This window comes from Peromyscus californicus, unplaced genomic scaffold (genome assembly GCF_007827085.1).
Source record: "Peromyscus californicus insignis strain IS unplaced genomic scaffold, ASM782708v3 Scaffold_12__1_contigs__length_115047231, whole genome shotgun sequence".
Lineage (NCBI taxonomy): Eukaryota > Metazoa > Chordata > Mammalia > Rodentia > Cricetidae > Peromyscus > Peromyscus californicus.
The window spans coordinates 90,015,246-90,034,218 of record NW_026294413.1 but is presented as its reverse complement, the minus strand read 5'-3'; the positions used below and the strand labels follow the sequence as shown (position 1 = coordinate 90,034,218).

The 18,973-nt window shown below is 45.5% G+C and overlaps 1 protein-coding gene across 3 annotated transcripts in view; it reads left to right on the top strand.

Annotated features, from left to right (window-relative positions):
- Positions 1-18,404, top strand: part of Arhgef3 (Rho guanine nucleotide exchange factor 3) — a 283,566-nt gene extending 265,162 nt beyond the window's left edge. For all 3 annotated transcript variants that reach the window (XM_052733814.1, XM_052733815.1, XM_052733816.1), the window contains 4 exons: positions 6,213-6,470; positions 11,864-12,034; positions 14,659-14,845; positions 16,171-18,404. In XM_052733814.1, coding sequence (XP_052589774.1) covers positions 6,213-6,470; positions 11,864-12,034; positions 14,659-14,845; positions 16,171-16,520 — 966 coding nt within the window. In that variant the 3' untranslated portion in view covers positions 16,521-18,404. The remainder of the gene's footprint in view (positions 1-6,212; positions 6,471-11,863; positions 12,035-14,658; positions 14,846-16,170) is intronic.
- Positions 18,405-18,973: the final 569 nt, after the last annotated feature.

Here is an 18,973-nt window from a genome sequence, read left to right as displayed (position 1 = left end):
AGGGCTCATAAATGTGTGGTCCTCATAATGAATTCTTATTCAGTTGAGGATATAATGTCCATTTGTGTCATTCACTTAGACAAAGCATATGCTATTTTGCCACCATCCCGACCACTCCCTGTTGTCTGCCGATCTATGTCCTCCAGTGAGTGCTTGGATGCTCCCTTCCAACTCTAGATGTTTGTATTTATTATGAAGCAGGTACTGAAAGCAGATAACTCTAATGACTTCTTCCAGGCAAAAATTAGATCTCTTGATCCCTCCGAGAATTCCAGGACAATAGGCAGGGAGTGCAGAGATAGAGAGTGTCCTACAGATTTAAGTCCTGCTGTCAGGAGTGGTCTCTCTTTCCAGGTCAATTTGTTTCTAACCTTCAGATTCTCATTGATGTCACATGGATGCACCAAAAAAAATCTTAACATTGGTGTCTGACCTGATGCCGCTCAGTTACTGCCACGATCTGGAACCTTTGGAGGGTCCCAGGACTTGGTCCTAGTTCAGAAGTCAATTTTAGTACCAAGGCTGAAATATCTCAAGAACATTTGAGAGACAAGTAATGTTCTAAGCTGAATAATTTAGACAATGTGCTTCAATATTTCAGGAGAGACCATTCTTCTCAAACTTTTGACTTTGTATTGTAAGTCATGGTATTGTTTTAAACTTCTTCAACCCACGAAGACATCCCTGTGGAAAGAGTGTGGGTCCACTAGAGTCAGAGGTGGTTTAATGAGAAGGTCTGCATCAGCGTTTTTTAAACTTCCTCAGTCTGTGGACTCCCTAATCGGGGAGCAAGAACACCTCAGAGTTAGCAGAGTTCCTGCTCTACATTTTAAGACATACGAAGTTAGGACGACGCTGTTCCTTTAAGCATTGCGTGCAGATTATGACATTGTTTCAGACTCAAGCTTGAGGATTTTGCCTTATCCACCTTTTTTTTCTCCCCTGAAATACACTTTTGTTACTTGTGTTATGAGGTTAGCTTGATCTGGGGAAGGCTTTAACAGTCATGCTCCGTACATGCCCAGAGGAAGTGTGGCCACGCCAGTCTGTTGCTGTCTGGACCCTCCGGGCATCTAGTGGGGACTTAGAGCTTGAAGAGCAGCCTGAAAGGAAACAAGTGGCCCGTTGTTGCCAGATTTCCTGAGACACGGTCCTTAAAAAGCGGTTAAGTGTTTTTCCTCTTTTAACGGCAGGTGTGTCGGTATGAGTAGGGACTGTACACCAAGGGGTGAATCTGAGTTCTACTCTTTTTAACAGAGCAAAATAAATATCTCACTGGATACTGAATGAGAAAAGTCAGAGTCCATTCAATCCATGGAAAATTGATTTATTTTCCTGCAAAGGAAAAAAAAAAACCCTTTTGAATGAGTAAGCTGCCCCCCTCCCCCCAGGACAGCATCAGCCAGGCCTTTGACCTTAGAGTGAATCCATGAACTTATGCTTTGAAGGCTTTAAACAGAGGGCATCTTTGGGGAGCTGCCCTAGTTACAGAGGGTGGGAGCCCCCTTCCTGGTGGGTCATCCTGTTTGAGCCAGCCTTCCCTGTCACAAAGAAACAATGTCCCAAGTGACTGGTCTCAGTAATAAAATAATTTATAAGCTCTCCAAGGCAGAAAGTACTCCTGTTTAATTTAGGTCCTAGTTAATTTTTAATTCCAAAGGGAGAGAAAGGGTACATGGAAGTAACAATCCAGGTTTATTCTGACATTTTTTATGTTAGGGGGAGTTTCTAAAACATTATATGTTAAAAAAAAGAAAAAAGTGCGGGGTTGGGGATTTAGCTCAGTGGTAGAGCGTTTGCCTAGCAAGCACAAGGCCCTGGGTTCGGTCCTCAGCTCTGGAAAAAAAAAAAAGTGCTTCCCATATATACTTATACATATGTATACATATGCACATATGTATACATATACATGTGGGCCTTTTAAATTTTTCCATTTTTTATTCTTTGACAGTTCCATACATATAATGAATTTTAGTGGTTTTTAACCCCCATGTCCCCCACTCTTATCCACCCCCTTCTCCCACTGGAACCCTTCTGCTTTCCAACAAGTCCCCTCCCATCTTTGTGTCTTCTTTTCGTATGACCTGTTGGATTTAATCATAGATGCTTGCATAAGCCTGAGTGAGAGGTTATTTACAAGAGCCTGGGCAATTTACCAATGGCTATACCACTGAAGAACGTAACCCCCCCTCCCCCAGCAACCATGAACTGCCAATAGGCCCTCAGGAAGGAGCGGAGCCTCATGGACCCTCCCCCATCCGTGAAGAAGTGCTGAGGGGCCGGCCCAGTCTTAGGCAGATCTTGTACAGACAGCCAGAGCTGCAGAGAGCTACTTGCTCAGCTGTAGTCTAAAACCTGTCCTGATCAACTCCTCCCCCTAAGTGTTAGATGTCTTAGTGTCTCTTTAAACAGACGATCAAGAATTTAGGGGGCGACGGAGCTGCTGAGATGGTTCTGGCCTCCAGGGGCACCAGCAATCATGTGCACATATCCCACCCTGCACACGCACACATGCATAATTAAAATAGTAAATATTTTTAAAAAGAATTGATAAGGGGGAGCTTGGGAAGTGATCAAGAGTTTAAAGTCATCTGTTTTTATGGTGAGTTCAAGATCAGGCTGGGCTGTAGGACAGTCTGTTTCTAGAGACCCCAAGTATTATCTGTTTCACCCACTCGAGGCTAGGGGAGGGAACACCAGATAAGAAGAAAAGAGGGTGGAAGGGCCAGATGTCGGGGAGATAAGCAGCCAAGGGGCATCTTCCGGCCGGCACACCTGTTCTCTCTGAGTTCCAGGTCAGCCTGAGCTCCAGTGAGACTGAACCTTAAACAATAGCAGCACAACAACAACAAAACAATCAAACACGACAACAGAAGATAGTCACAGTAGGGAGAGCTTACTTACCGCTTCTTCACAGAGAGGAAGCTCTGTGCTGCCTGTTCTCTGTGCCTGGTCTCGTTAAGTGGGGGAAAGACCTTTCTTACACAGATTTTGTGAGCGGAGAAACTGAGGTAGAGTCACAAACAGTTGTCTGAGTTTGTTTTTGAACCTGATGCTGCATTTCCAGATTCTGATTTTTTTGTTTTTTGAGGGGTTTTGGTTTTTTTTTGTTTTTGTTTTTTAACCACCAAGCCGCTACCTCATTTTTAAAGAGCGTGCAAACATATTTGCAAATCAGATTGTATGCAGTTTGAGTCATGCGCAGGAAATGAGCACCCTGTCAGGTGTGAACAAAAGAACAGAGCTTAACTGTTGCCATGGTAGCAGGTGGCAGGATCAGAGAAAGTAATGGCCCATTGGACAGTGTGGCCAGAGTTCCTTGGTAGTTCATATCTGATTGTTACTGCTGATTGGCTTCTACTTAATGCAAACATGGGTCATTTCCAGGTCTTTGAAAAGGCAAGGGAGTGGAAATGAAGTTAAGAGAGTCTGAGGTGCTTTTGGACTCATTCTGAAAATCTAAATCGCAAGCATCCCATCTGGGGGGTGGGGGGTAATACCAGTTATCAGTACTTCAAAATATATGGTTGAGCAGAGAATGTCTGCAGCTGTTTTTTAACACAAAAGGTTGGGGTTTTTTGTTTTGTTTTGTTTTTGTTTTTGTATGTGTGTGTATGTTAAAGTGAAGGAAGGAAGACGTTTCCAAGAAGCATTAAACTCAGGAATGAATCTTAAATACTACATTTCTAGCAACTTTTTCTACTCTGATGAGGAAATAATTTCACTAAGAAGCGAAAAAGGACATTTAAAAACTTCAGCTGCTACCTCTCATGTTTTTGTTGATCTGTTCCTTTGGGGTTTTGCTGTTGCTGCTTTTCCGTGTATTTATTTATGTGTCTGTGTCTGTGTGGGGGCCTGTGTGCCCAGAGGACACCTTGTAGGAGCCCATTCTCTTGTGTGTGGAAATCAGAGGTTAACTCCTGAGAGCTGGTTCCTTCTAGGTCCTGGAGATCAAGCTCAGGCCCTCAGGCTTAGCAGTAGGTGCCATTTCTGACCACTATTTTGTTTGACTTTTGAGACAGGATCACTCTGTGTAGTCCGGGCTGGTCTTGAGCTTGCTCAGATCACTCTTGAACTTTTATCAGTTCCTGCCTCAAATTCTTAAGATCATAGGTGTGAGCCACCACACCCAGAGTTTTGGTTTGGTTTGGGTGTTTATTTGTTTTTGACTCTGCCATTTTCTTTGTGAGCATTGCTCCCAAACCATCGACTATTCATTCTCTAGTCTCACAATCCACTAACCTTTAATTTGTTTGTTCATCCAGAATACTGATGACTTTGTTGTTTAGTGGGTACGATGCAAAATCCTGAGCGTGCAGAAACAAAAGAGGCCTTTGTCACTGTCCTACATTGAACGCTACAGAGGGGATATCTTGGTGAACACAGTCTCTTCATTGGTTTCCAGAAGAGAGCCATGCAGCTGGGCCACTGGCTGCATGTTACCGCCGAGGATGGCTGTGCCCTGGCATGTCAGCCTAAGGCACTGTTGGGGGAGGGTAGCAGAGCGGCACGAGAAGCTCTTCGCTGGAGTCTCTGATGTGGTTATTCACACAGTGTGACTGATGGGCATGCCACGGAATGAAGGCAGTGGACTTAACACGTTCCAGTCTTTAAGCTGAAACTATTCTTGCATGATAGTGTGATGTGATCCGGAAGATGGTGCCAGAAACCCTTCCTGGCCTGCCAGAGCTCATTTAGAAGATTTTAATAAATAATTCCTACAACTTATTTTTTCCCTAATCGTACTATTGGTCCCTAATAATTGGGCCACCTTGTTATCATGTAATCTTAAACAAATGTTGAAATGCCTGTACTGAGCAACACAAAAGCCTAGCTTGTGAGTTTGAACCTTGCTCTCTGTGTATGGCACTGAGTCTTCTAGATAAGTCTCTTTAAGTAATCCTAAAATAGATCCTGATTCAAAAAATTAAAGGAGCTAGGCTGGAGATGTGGCTGGTAATTAAACACACTTGCTCATCTTCTAGTGGACCACAGTTCAGTTTCCAGAACTCCCATAGGGTGGCTCACAACTGCATGTAACCACTCCATTTCCTGGGGATCTGACATCATCTTCTGGTGTACCAGCACACATGTGATACACATAGAGACAAGCAAACGCGCACACATACACAAAAATAAAAAATTCTTAAAAATAAATCAATTTTTAAAAATTAAGAAAGCAGGCCAGGTGGTGGTGGCGCACGCCTTTAATCCCAGCGTTTGGGAGGCAGAGCCAGGATCTCTGTGAGTTCGAGGCCAGCCTGATCTACAGAGCGAGTTCCAGGACAGTCAGGGCTACACAAAGAAACCCTGTCTCAAAAAAAGAAGAAGAAAATGAAAGGGGCTCCGAGGAGATGGCTCAGTAGGCACAGTGTTTGCAGATCCAGGTGAGGATCTGTGTTTGAATTCCCAGAATCTGTGGAAAGCCAGGCACGATCACGTCTGTGATCCCAGTGCTTCTACAGTGAGATGGGAGGTAGAATTTAGGAGAATCCCCAGAAGTTTGCATACCAGCAAGCCTGGAGTTCTCAGAACAGCAACCATCGATGAAGAGACCTGTCTAAGATGAAGACCAATACCTAGGGCTGTCCTCTGGCACCCTCCCCGCTCCCCACCACATATGCACGCCATCTACACAGACATATGTATCACACACACAATTTAAAAACAATGTTCTTGGCACCTGAGGAATGATAGCCAAGGTTGTCTCTTGTCCTCCAAACACATATGAACACCAAAAAATATACATACAATGAAATAAATTGGTTGTTTCTGTCTTACTGAGTGGCTTGGAAAGGGTTAGGAAGATTCTGAGACTGGGGTGTAGCTCAGTGATAGAACATCAGCCATGCATGAGGCCTTGGGTTCAGTCCCATGCACTAACACACACATACCACAAACAAAGAAACCCTGTTCTATATGCATCTGCAATACCGATTGTTTTTTTTTCTATCTTGAGTCTCTAAACAAAGCTACTGAGTTTTGATAGGGATCTTTAAAGAGTGATTGTACAACTAAGAAAGTGATGTTGTTGTGTCTTGTCTATCGTTCTGAAGATGGCGCTGGTTAGTTTCTACCACCCTTACAGATAAAGGAACGTGGGCCGGGTCTGGAGACTGATGTGGTGTTTGACCATTCCCAAGTGATGCCAGCATGGACCTTCATAGCAGTGACGCTGACACCCCAACCTTCCCTTTATGTCTCCTTCTCAGCTGCCATGTCTCAGCTCCTATGACAGCTACTGCAGCAATCAGGTTGCTGCCAAAGCCCTCCTGGACCACAAAAAGCAAGACCACAGAGTCCAGGATTTCCTTCAGCGCTGCTTAGAGTCCCCCTTCAGCCGAAAACTAGATCTCTGGAATTTCCTTGATATTCCCAGGAGCCGTCTAGTGAAGTACCCTCTGCTCCTTCGAGAAATCCTGAGGCACACGCCAAATGATAATCCAGATCAACAGCACTTGGAAGAAGCTGTGAGTTTGCCTGTTTCTTTTTCTCTTCCTGTGTCACTCTCCATAATGGCTAGGGTTGGGTCAGTAGGTACTGTATGCATGGGGCCCAGCAATCTTGGGTTCCAGGCCCGGACTTTGTATGTGTGTGTGTGTGTGTGGTGGGGGGGGAGTTACTTTTCCTTACTTGTTTCCAGTTCCTTACCCATAAAACAACATGTTTACAGAAAGTAGCTTAAGATCCATTTGGTTCTAAAACTTCTGTTATCGATTGTGTATATGTGTGCATGTGTGTTTGTTTAACACAGGCCTAGGCTCGCTTCAAACTTGTGGCCAGTCTTAGCCTCCCAAATGCTAGGATTATAAGTATGTGCTACCACACCCAGCTCAGGTTTTACACTGTTCTTGATGGCTTTTATACCACTCCAATCTAGTGGTAGAATTACAGAATGTGAGAACTAAGATCTTTGTGGGGATTTTAAATGAACAAGTTTTATTTAGTAAGAACATGGGAATTGGCTTCTGGCTAGCCCAAAGCGTATTTGTGAAAAGACGTCTGTTTAAGATCTAGCTCCCGGACCGGGCGGTGGTGGCACATGCCTTTAATCCCAGCACTCGGGAGGCAGAGCCAGACGGATCTCTGTGAGTTCGAGGCCAGCCTGGGCTACAGAGTGAGTTCCAGGAAAGGCGCAAAGCTACACAGAGAAACCCTGTCTCGAAAAACCAACCCCCCCCCAAAAAAAAAACCCAAACAAACAAACAAACAAAAACCAAAAAAGCTAGCCCCCGTCTGTACCCAATGCAGTAGGGTGCCTGATCAACCTCCTAGTTACCACTGCACCCTCGTTCAGCAATGTTTATTGAGCATGGGCAGGATGAGTGTCTGTACTTTCTGTGCTAGAGGAGCAGGAGGATCCCAAGTTTGAGGGCATTCTGTAACCCAGCTCTTCGTGGGGTTACAGGGATGCATCACTGTACAAGACTTGCCACCACCATCCCCGATCTGGTTTTTCACAACTTTGAACCTGGACTTCCTTTCCCCTGCCTCCCCATTCCCTGCATCTAGACCGTCTTGGCTTTCTGCTCAACAGTCATGTGTTCAGGAATAGCGTATAAGTGATAACGCTGGGTTCAAACCCTGAATCCTAACGATTTTGAAAACTCTAGTTAATTACATGATGTGGAAAACTCTTGAGCTGATTTGAACCCCAGTCTGAAGCAGACCTGAACCCTGCCTCAGAACAAAACAGCAAAAAAACAACATCAAAAAGAGGGCTAATAAGATGGCCATATGAGCCTGGTGACATAAAATAGATCCCCAGAACATGCTTTGGAAGAAGAGACCCAGCTCCTGAATGTTGTCTAACCTCCACTTGGGTAACATGGCACACATGTGCGCACGCACACATACACACACACACACACACACACACACACACACACACACACACACACACACAATTTTTTTTCAAAAGAAAAGAAAAGGTGGTCCTAGACTGATGAGGACCTGAAAGACCAACTCAGAAGACTCATTTCTGAACGGGCACAGTACCAGGAACATTTATGGAGGTAATTTGGAAATCAGAAGCCTGAACCTCCTGAATAAGCCAACCATCTCCCGGAGAAGAGTTGAATTATTATCAGTAGTAACAATAGTATAGTCACAAATACTCAGTAAATGGACTTTATATAATTGCCTTCCAGACTGTTATGTCTCACTTAACACTCATAACCCGTGAGGTAGCTCCCAATCCTGTATCTGCTGCTTTCCAGTCCTGCTCAATGAAGTGGAGAGTTAGTCCTGTCTTTGAGCCTCTCTTGCCTTGGGAACTGCAGAGAGCTGTCTTGTTACGGACAAGCTTTGTGGTGAGACCTCACTGTTGCAGGAGCCTCCGCATAGGGATGAGGAAGAGAGAAGACAGACTCCTGATTCATGAGGCATGCAGTGTCTGGCAGGGCCCCGTTCCCAGCACAGAGAGGGATCACAGGCACTGGGGATGAGGTCCCTGTCACTTTGTCATGTCTGTCTTTATTGCTGGGAAGAGCATAGGCTAGTTGTCTGCAGGGAAACAAACAGCAGGGAGCCCCAGCCACTTTCGATAACTACTTGTGTGAATCATGTGAGCCTGTGTTCAGTTTTACTGTAAAGATTTCTTCTTTTTAAAACACAGCATTTGAAGCATACTGCCCTCTTTTTTAAGTGAGCTGGTTTGAGTTAAAAACAAATAGCTGAGAATGATGGTGTACAACACAAGGGGATAGACTAGTTACTCATTTCCTTGTGTATGAAGTGTAAAGCCTTCAAAAGTTGAGCCTGCACCTGATGATCAGGGCAGGTCTGGGCATGAAGCATGGTAAGCTCACATTTGGAAATGTCTGCTAAGCTTCTACATGTCCATTTACTCAGTTGAGTATGTATTTTCCCCTCTCCTTTTCACAACCCATGTAGCAGACCCCAGATTGAATTTCTTTATCCCTGTACTGTTGGGTACATTATGGATGTGTCTGATAAACACACACTTAGCATGGCCACACATTCCTGAATAAATTCCCTATCCATGCAAAGGAAAAAACAGACTATTGAGTAAATCTCTTCTACACCAAGGGAGTTGATTCCGTTCACCCCTGTGACTAGATCTAAAGATAGGGCTGGCTCTCAGTACAGGTATAAACTACTTCATCATTACTAGGATTTCTTAATGGTGTTTTGAGAAGGTGGTAGAACTTCCTTATTTTATTCATTTTTTAAATTATTTTATTTTTGGTTTTTCAAGACAGGGTTTCTCTGTGTTACAGCCCTGGCTGTCCTGGAACTTACTCTGTAGAGCAGGCTGGCCTCAAACTCACAGAGATCCGCCTGCCTCTGCGTCCCGAGTGCTGGGATTAAAGGTGTGTGCCACCACTGCCTAGCTTCCTTATTTTATTTTATTGATTAATTGAGACAAGGTCTCATGTGGCAGAGTCTGGCTTTGAACTTCTGACTCTCCTCCTGCCTTTGCCTCCCAAGTACTGGGTGGGATTAGAGATATACTCTGCCAAAGAGAATTCCTTCAAATAGACCTTTGACTATCCAGATATTTAATGATTTAAGATCTAAGGATTGTGCTGGGCAATGGGAGCGCACCCCTTTAATCCCAGCACTCGGGAGGCAGAGGCTGGCGGATTTCTGTGAGTTTGAGGCCAGCCTGGTCTGCAAAGAGAGTTCCAGGACAGCCGGACCATTAACACGAGAAATCCTGTCTTGAAAAAAGAAGAAAAAGAAAAAAAAAAAACCCTAAAGATGATGGCAGCCAGAGAATGATCCTGCCAGCATCCCCCCATAAAACAGCCTTGCTTTTGATGCAGCTTCAGTGAGCAGCACCGCTGTCCTGGGTTCATGTCAGGAGCTGATTGAGTGGGTGGCTTTGTCACACAAGTGACTAGATGGACAGGGTGAATTCCAGGCTCTGTTGGCTCCTGACAGTTGTAGTTCTCAGTCTTTTCCTGCCTTCAGTTTGAACCCTTACAAGACATGCAACACCACATTTAATTTAAACGTACAACCGCTGTGACTGTTCGTTACTGGCAGTCTACTTTAGGTAGCTAGAACTCTCTGCAGTCATGCAGAGTAAATCTCTCTCAAGACCCGGTGTAGGGCTGGAGAGATGGCTCAGCGGTTAAGAGCACTGACTGCTCTTCCAGAGGTCCTGCGTTCAATTCCCAGCAACCACATGGTGGCTCACAACCATCTGTAATGAGATCTGGTGCCCTCTTCTGGCCTGCAGACATACATGCTGTATACATAATAAATAAATAAACCTTAAAAAAAAAAAAAAAAGTCAAAAACAAAAACAAAAAAAGACCGGGTGTAAAACAAAACAAAACAAAAAACCAGAGCCTGGCGGTCCTGGGTAGACACAAGTACAAAGCCCTCTGTTTTGTGGGTTAACGCAGATTCAGAGTGTGGAATGACGCTGGTTGTTTGCGTTGCTTTGCCTGTGGGTATTTTTTCCACAAACCAGAGAGAGAAGCTGTGTGTGAAAGTAGTCAGAACTGCCCCAGGAGCCACTGTAGTATTTGGGTTGGTAACTCTTCACGTGACGCGCTGGCTGTTGAGTTCCTGAGTTAAATTAGGAAGTGAACCCATTATATCTGTGATGAGGACTTTCTGGGTGTCCTGGGCACTTACAGGAATCTCTGAAAATTGGCTCAAGTGTTGATTCACTCCCCTGTCCGGGTGCAACTAGTAAGAGGCTCACCAGTAAGAAGCCATGGCTGTTACTGCTGAGATCTTTTCCAAAGGGATGTACGGATTCCGCCGTCTGCGGAAAACATAGAAAGGTTAAGGAGTTAAACATTAAGCAGCTGTTGTCGAGTGCCTCCCATTTGGTTTGGATCCATTCAGTTCCGTTCCGTTTGGTTTGGTTCGGTTTGGTTTGCATTTGGTGGGGAGTGTTTGCTTGGTATTGGTTTCTCAAAACAGGGCCTCATTATGGACTGGCCTAGGAACTTGCCTTGCAACCCAGGCTGGTCTCAAACCTCCTCCTCATGGTCCTCCTGCCTCAGCGTCCCAGGTGTTAGGATTATAGATATACAGTAAAAGTAAATTCCAAGACTAGTTTGTTGTCTTTTCCACTCAGATAACATTATGCATCACTTTTAGATTTGTTTACGTCTTTGGGTTTCTGTTGCTGTGATAAAACACCATGACCCAAACCAACTTGGGGAGAAAAGGGTTTGTTTCACCTTCCAGCTTCTAAGTCCATAACTGAGGGCAGCCAGGGCAAGAACCTGGAGGCAAGGACTGGAGTAGAGGCCATGGAGGGGTGCTACTTACTGGCTTGCTTAGCCTGCTTTCTTACACAGCCCCGGACCACCTGCCCAGGGGTGGCACCACCCACAGTGGGCTTGGCCCTCTCACATCCATCATTAATCGAGAAAATGTCCCATAGGCTTGCCCACAGGCCCATCTGGCAAGGGCATTTCTCCATTGAGGTTCCCTCTTCCCATATGAATCTAGATTGTGTCAAGCTGACATAACACTAGCCAGCATAGTAAGTATAGGATAGAAATATATATATATATATATATATGCATAAATTATATTAAAAAATCTGATAAGAGTATATCAAACTTAGCTGGATACTCTGGTGCACAGTGAGCAGATGGATCTCTGTGAGTGAGGCCAGCCTGAACTACATGGTGAGTTCCAGGCCAGCCAGAGCTTCTTAGTGTGAGACTCTGCCAAAAACAAAAACAAAACAAAACAAAACAAAAAAACAACTTTATTTTTCCCCCTTTCCACAGTGGCCACATAGATCTTAGCTCTCAACATTAGATGCAGAAGTGTCTGGGTACCTCGAGGCTGGCTCTGAGCCTGTGGTTGTGGGTGGTTGGCTTCCTTCCCCCATGTTTACAATTCTTCTTTGTTTCCATAGATAAACATCATTCAGGGCATTGTGGCAGAAATCAACACCAAGACTGGGGAGTCGGAATGCCGATATTATAAAGAGCGGCTCCTTTACTTGGAAGAAGGCCAGAAAGATTCCCTGATTGACAGCTCAAGGGTCCTGTGCTGTCATGGCGAACTGAAAAATAACCGGGGTGTGGTAAGTAGTTCCTCGCCTTACCCTGGTACTTCCCCTATCCCACCCCCATCCCCACCCCCACCCCCACCCTGGCTTTTCTAATTTTTTGGTGATGCTGGGGATTTAACCTAGTTACTGCCACAAGGCAAGCACCCTACCACTGACTACATTCCTCATCTTCTCTTTGCTCTTTTTAGATTTTGAAACAGTCTCAATTAGTTGCCCCGACTAGTTTCAGACTAGGATGAGTCAAGCCATTCTCCTGCCTCAGCCCCCCTAGCAGCTGGGGTATATGCTGTATGTCCTACTTGGACCTCAGAAAATAGTGAACCAGACCGAATGGCACAGATCCATAATCCCAGCCACTCGGGAAGCTGAAGCAGGAACATTTTAAAGTTCAAGGTCCGTCAGGGCTGCAGAGAGAGTGTGAGAACAGCCTGATCTGCGCGCGCGCGCGCGCGCGCGCGCACACACACACACACACACACACACACACACACACAAACACACAAAGTATTTAACTTAGAAGAAGTTGATTAAACTTAATAATTTAACAGACACCCTTTCAGCTTATGTGAGCAAGTCTGGAATTACCCCTCACTATCAGAGAGTATGTTACATAGCTTTTTATCAGGACTCCTGTGGATTCAGCCGTACCATTTGTAATGGTACCACCGAGACCCACTAAAGCTACTGTACATGGACCTGATGTGTGTGAGAGAGTTACTGACTGCCAGAAAGTGATTTCCGGGAAGCAGTGGAGGACTCCATCATGTATGATGGAACACTCAGTTCCTTGAAAGTTCTTTCTAGGAAGTCTTGAGAAACAGGAAGAAGCATTGCTCCTCAGGAGGTGGCCCTGTTCTCCTCTCATACAGCAGTAGGGCCCGAGGCCTCTGATTGGATGGACCTATGGCAGAAAGAGGCTCTCTACCGGCAGGGGAGCTCTGAGAATAAACACAGCAGTCGGAGTGGGAGGTTTGTTGGGTTTGGCTCTTGCCAGAGGTGTGAACAGTATTATGAGCAAAGTCCTGTGTCAGGAAAAAATGGTACAAGAGTGGAAACAAGAGGAGCTGATTCTCTATAGAGACTCGAAGTGACGGGTATTTTCAAAACATTGCCCACACTATCCCGGTTCAAACTTCCTGGACTGGAATAGAAACAAAAGTTCCTAATGCAACAGCCCACCCCTCTATCTCCCCTCCCCCTTAAAGGATATTTTTAACACATTTCTACCACCACTACCTCTTGGGGGGAACCTGGGGAGAGGACATGGAGGGGCCTTTAACTTGTTGATTTTGTGCTTTGCTATTTTATGATCTTTGAGCATTTTTAAAAATATTATTGTTCATTTTGTCTGTTTTGAAACGGAGTCTTCAACCCCAGGTGGCCCAGGTTAAACTAAAACTCAACTTGTAGCCCAGGCTAACCTTGAATTTGCAGTACCTCACCTCCACTTCCCAACTGGTAGAATTATAGCTGTGTGCCCAGTTCATCTTTTAAGACAGACATCCCCACCACCCAGGGTCTGGTAAAGTTCTTTACCTCTGCAGTATGTGGAATGTGTGCGGTGGAGACCTACGGATTGCTTTTCTCTCAGATAGTAAATCACTGATAATGTAGAGTGTGCTTCCCTTACTCAAATCAAGATCCTAACCTTGAGTTTCTACCCTTCTCCTGCTGGTGGCCTCTTTTAAGAGTCCTGGATTGGCATCCCCACGTTTCCACCAGAAAGCCAGAGTCTAACATCAGTGCTGCATCATTAACTCCTGAACATTCCCAAACTGTGAGACGGTCTGGTACTCAGAGTTGACCACCACGGACATGCACCAGTGCCACACAGGAAGCTTGCTCTCATTGTGTGATTCTGAGGCATGCCTTCGATTTCTAAGATCTTTCTGCCCCAGCTCCACACAGGCAGCTTGCTTGCATGATGTGGTTTGAGACATGCCTTCGTCTTTTGAGATTTTCTTTTTGCCCATAGCATGTATCAGCCATCCACCCTGTAAGCACAAGCTGTCCAACCCAGGTGCCGATGACTTCCATGACTGAGAAGAAAGTGCCGGTCATCTTTCTCTGACTCCAGCAGTGTGCCCAGGTCCCTCTCTGATAGGCAGGGTCCCAGCCAGAGTTGCTGGTTAAAGTTGATGATCGGTCCAGTGGTTGAAGAAACGCATGTTTTTATGTGTTTCGGAAGCCAGGGTTATTATTAGGATTTGATATACAGTCTCATCCTTTGTAGACTATTATTAACTTGATCTCTTAGAATTGTTTTGAAGCCAGGAAAGCATTAATTCCTATTCACTATCCTATTCATTCTATTCCTTTATTTTTCTCTTAGTGGAGCTGGAGGCTATATGTGTATGAACAGGCTGTGAACTGTAATATAAGGAGGGTTCTGGTTACAGTTATCTGTAGAGAGGCTTGCTCCAGTGGGTCCTGAAAGAGGAACCTGTATTAAGGTAGTGGATATATGTATCTGGAAATGAAATCTGCCCACTTCTATTTTCCTAGAAACAGATTTGAGCATGAACTCATAATCCATTATGAACCTGGTACCCAGAGACCTCCTGCTCCAGAGGCCCACAAATCCATCACCTACTCTATTGTTGCTCAGGACAATCATGTGGGCTCTTTTCTTCTAGAAACTACATGTTTTCCTCTTCCAAGAAGTGCTTGTGATCACTCGAGCTGTCACTCACAACGAGCAACTCTGCTACCAGTTGTACCGGCAGCCCATCCCTGTGAAGGACCTCATGCTGGAAGACCTGCAGGACGGAGAAGTGCGGCTGGGCGGCTCCCTGCGTGGAGCCTTCAGCAACAACGAGAGAAGTATGTGTGGGTGGCAGACTGCGGTGACATAGTGAACCACCGTTTGATCATAGGACGATGGAAGGAGTGGCTGGCTGGGGAAGAGAGAGCAGCCCCAGTCTTGAAGCCAAACTGTGTCCCAGTGCTGACTCTTGATGTGCAATCAAGTTCAGCCTCTGTGAGCCTCAGTTTCCCATTTGTCTGCTTCCCTTTTGTGATTGCTTTGAGCGTCAAGTAGCATACAGTACACGAGCCCGTCCGTGTGCAGCTGCAGCCGGCACACCTTTTGCTGCCGGGCTCTGTCTCCCGCGGCTACAGGAAAGTGCGCTTAATGCCGTACAGTCTCTGCGTGGGTACTAGTTGCACAGTGTAAAGTTGTGTAGTTGTTCTGGTGTAGTTGCTGAAGAGGCTTAAGAAGAATCAACTAGAGCCCAGCTGCCATGGCCCAGCACGGGACTGTGGGTTGGAGGCCAACCTGGGCTACACAGTGAAAGCCTACCTCGGAAGAAAACAAAAGCCAAATGAATGACGAGCTGGGGGGTATGTGTTCACCTGCAGCGCTACGTAATGGGCACCTCTAACACGAGACTTAACTAAAGGAAATGACCACGAGAAGCCATGACAGCAGTCGCTGTCAGCATCGTTGTATAGTGAGCACTGTTTTAGGTACTAATGATAAACTAAGACATTACCGTTTCTGTTCCTATGGAGTGTACAGTATATGATAGTCAAATATTCCTAGTGCTGACTAGAAAGCTAAAAACCAATCCGGGATAGTGGTGCATGCCTAGGATCTTCATCCTAGCACTTAGAAGGCAGAAGCAGGTGGATCTCTGTGAGTTTGAGGCTAGATTGGTCTACATAGTGAATTCAAGGCCAGCCATAACTACATAGTGGGCCCTGTTTCCAAATAATAATAAAATTAATAATAATAATAATAATAATAATAATAATAATAATAATAATAATAATGGATTAGATAGAAATTGACAGGCTTATTTCTCTTTTTGTTTTTCTAAGATAGGGTCTTTTTTAAAATTAAAATATAATTGCATCACTTCTCCCCTTCAGTTTCCTCTCTCCAACACCTCCCGTATCCTCTCCAAGGGCTTCTAATAGGCAGGTGTAGTAGCCAATCCCTTCAGGAAAACTGAGCTAGGCCTGTGTCACTCTAGTCAATGGGAGTGGCATCAGGGTACAACTGACTGAGTTGCATTAGCGGGAGACATTTTGTAATCAGCAGCGCCTGGCATGGGCCCCGGGGCTTGGTGCCACCATGTGTGGTATTGTTAGCCTTCGCAAATACCTACCCATTGACTCTCTTTTCATGTGTTCTTCATTTCTAGTTAAGAACTTCTTCCGAGTCAGTTTCAAACACGGATCCCAAAGTCAGACCCACTCACTACAAGCCAATGACACCTTCAACAAACAGCAGTGGCTCAACTGCATCCGCCAAGCCAAAGAGACGGTTCTGTCTGCTGCCGGGCAGGCCGGGCTGCTTGACTCTGAGGGACGGTTCGTGGGTCCTGGCTCTGAGATCGGGGAACCACACGGAGAGACAAAACTTGAGCAGATGGACCAATCGGACAGTGAGTCGGACTGCAGTATGGACACCAGCGAGGTCAGCCTTGAGTGTGAGCGGATGGAACAGACAGCGGCCTCCTGTGCAAACAGCAGGGCAGAGGAAAGCGTCTGACGGAGGGAGGGCTGTGCCCATGTCTTACCTGTACAGTATTCGCATTCCACACATGTACAGTTCGGAGAGGCACGTTGTACTACTTCTGTGCCCATGCACATGTGTCCCTTGTGTCTGTACTTGTCCCTAGTACTGTAACTGGCCCCCACTCTGCGTCAGCCGGAATCGGCGGCCGCCCTTCCCATGCTGCTCCATCTCATGCATCTGGATGAGTGGAGAGAGATTGAACGAGTTACTCTGAGTCGTCCTACTGGGTTTTTCCAAAACAGAAAGGACCTCTAAACTACTGTTTGCATGGACTGCAGTGACAGGTCGTTTGTACCATGCTTCTCTAGTGTCCCTGTAGCTCTTCAACACAGTAGCCGAAGACCCAGAATAGAGAGAGCTTTGCCAGGTAGTGGAGCCAGGAAAATCCAACCCTTGTAGTGATCTCGGGTTCCGTGTCGTCCAGCCAGAAAACATGAAAACATCTCTGGGGGTTTCTGAGGTTTGGTTTTGCAAAGGAGGAAGCTTTGTGTTGAACCCTGTGGTTTCACCCAGTGCGAGTTGAACGGAATAATCTATGAAGACGTGAAAGAGAAAGAGGCAAGGCGAAAGCAGCTGCTGGACAGGCCTGGTGGCACAGGCCTACGATCCCAGCACTTGAGAGCAGAGGCAGGAAGATCTGGAGTTCAAGCCCAGCCTTGGCTCTACACCAAGTTCTAGGTCAAACTGAGTTCCGTAGTGGAAACAAAACCAAAAAGCTAAAAGTACCTGCCAGTTCTGAATCTTCAACTGAAATGGGGGTGGCTTGCCCCGAAGAGCAGTTCTAGCCTACACCACCAGGAGAGGGTCCCGGGGCCAGGGAAGATCTGCCGGGATTTGGAGACCCTGTCTGCTCTATGTTCCATGTGCCCCGGCCACTCCTGTTTTAGAGCGGTCGCGGTGTGACACGGAGATGGTGACTGTTTACAAACTTGAGGGAAGGACTTGGGAGTGAGGAATGTGTCCCCGTCACCGAAGCCTCCTGCGGGGGCCACTGAAGCTGTCGTTCGTCTAGCGGGGCTTGGCATTTCCTGCTCTGCTTCTGGGCCCCGAGTTTGCGTCTCTGGTTCTTGAGCTGTAATCAGAATGGTGATGAATTCCTCCTGAGACCAATTTCATTAGCTCTGATTAACTAGGATCAGTTAGCTAGCCAAACTGGAAAATGCTGTGTTCCAGCCTTGATTTACAGAGCAAGGATGGTAAAGAGACCTTGGGGGGAGAAAAAAAGTTCACAAAATACATGAAACAGCTCCCTGCAAGTGTAAATACTTAGGGGACTTGTACAAAATTATACCCACACCAGCACTAGTAGCAGTGATTCTAAATTATTGCCAAAAAGTTTCTTTTTGTTAATTTCTACATCTATCAAGTTTACAGAAAAGCAGCAAAATACAAAATTAACCCTTTATCATATACTTGTGCCATGTGCATGGAAAGAAGCTGTGTGACGAGAGTTACCAAAAGAAAAACAAGGTAGATTGCATTATTATTTTTCAAAACAAATGTTATGATCAGTTCTACTTTGTAAAGCATATTTCTGTATTTATAGATTTTTAACCGTGGTGAATTTTTTTTTATTGCAAGTTTATTTAAAACCACTTTGTTTCTCCAGTTGCTGATTTAGCAAATGAACCTGCTGCAGACAAAGAGAAAGCTGAGACAGGGACCCTGGATGGTGGAGAAAAACCTGAGCTGTTCTCTATAGAGCCGCTGGCCACTCGGGCCAGTAAGTTGAGAAAAGGTCTCTATCAGGGTCAGCTTATGAGAAGAGAGTGGAAATGTTTTGGCAAAAATGAATACTTTTTGTATAATGGCCTTAAACTTTTCTGGAAGCATTTCAAATAAATTGCATTAAAAAGATCTTCTTCTATGGTGTATGCTACACCACCATCAATCTCAGGCTGCCCTCTTGAAGGCCAAGGGTTTCTCTCTGAAATTTGGTTTGTGGTTTCCAGTACAAACTTACCGTAGAGCACAGGCTGAAATAAAGGGTGTGATCGGTCGACTGAAGCTGTTACAGAACATACACTTCTAAAGCCTGTTTTCTCACGCGTTCTGCTCTCGTTCACATGGTCATTTATTCATCTGTGTATATTTAGTGTGTGTGTGCGTGCGTGCGCGCGCGTACACACAAGTGCACATGTGCTACCACACCTGAGCGGAGGTCTGAGGACAACTTGAAATACTTAGTCCCCCCCACTAGTCACCAGGCTTGGCAGCAAGCACCTTTACCCGTTTTAGCCATCTTGCCACCCCCATCCCATTTAGTCATCTTTAGTAACGACTTATATCCATGCCCTATACAAAGCCAAGTGGGAAGTCACAGTTGTTACAGACGTGTTGAGTCTCACTACTGATCCAAGTGACTGTTGGTGAACTTGACGCTGACAGGTGTAGTGGTGCACGCCTGTAACTCCAGCACTTGGGAA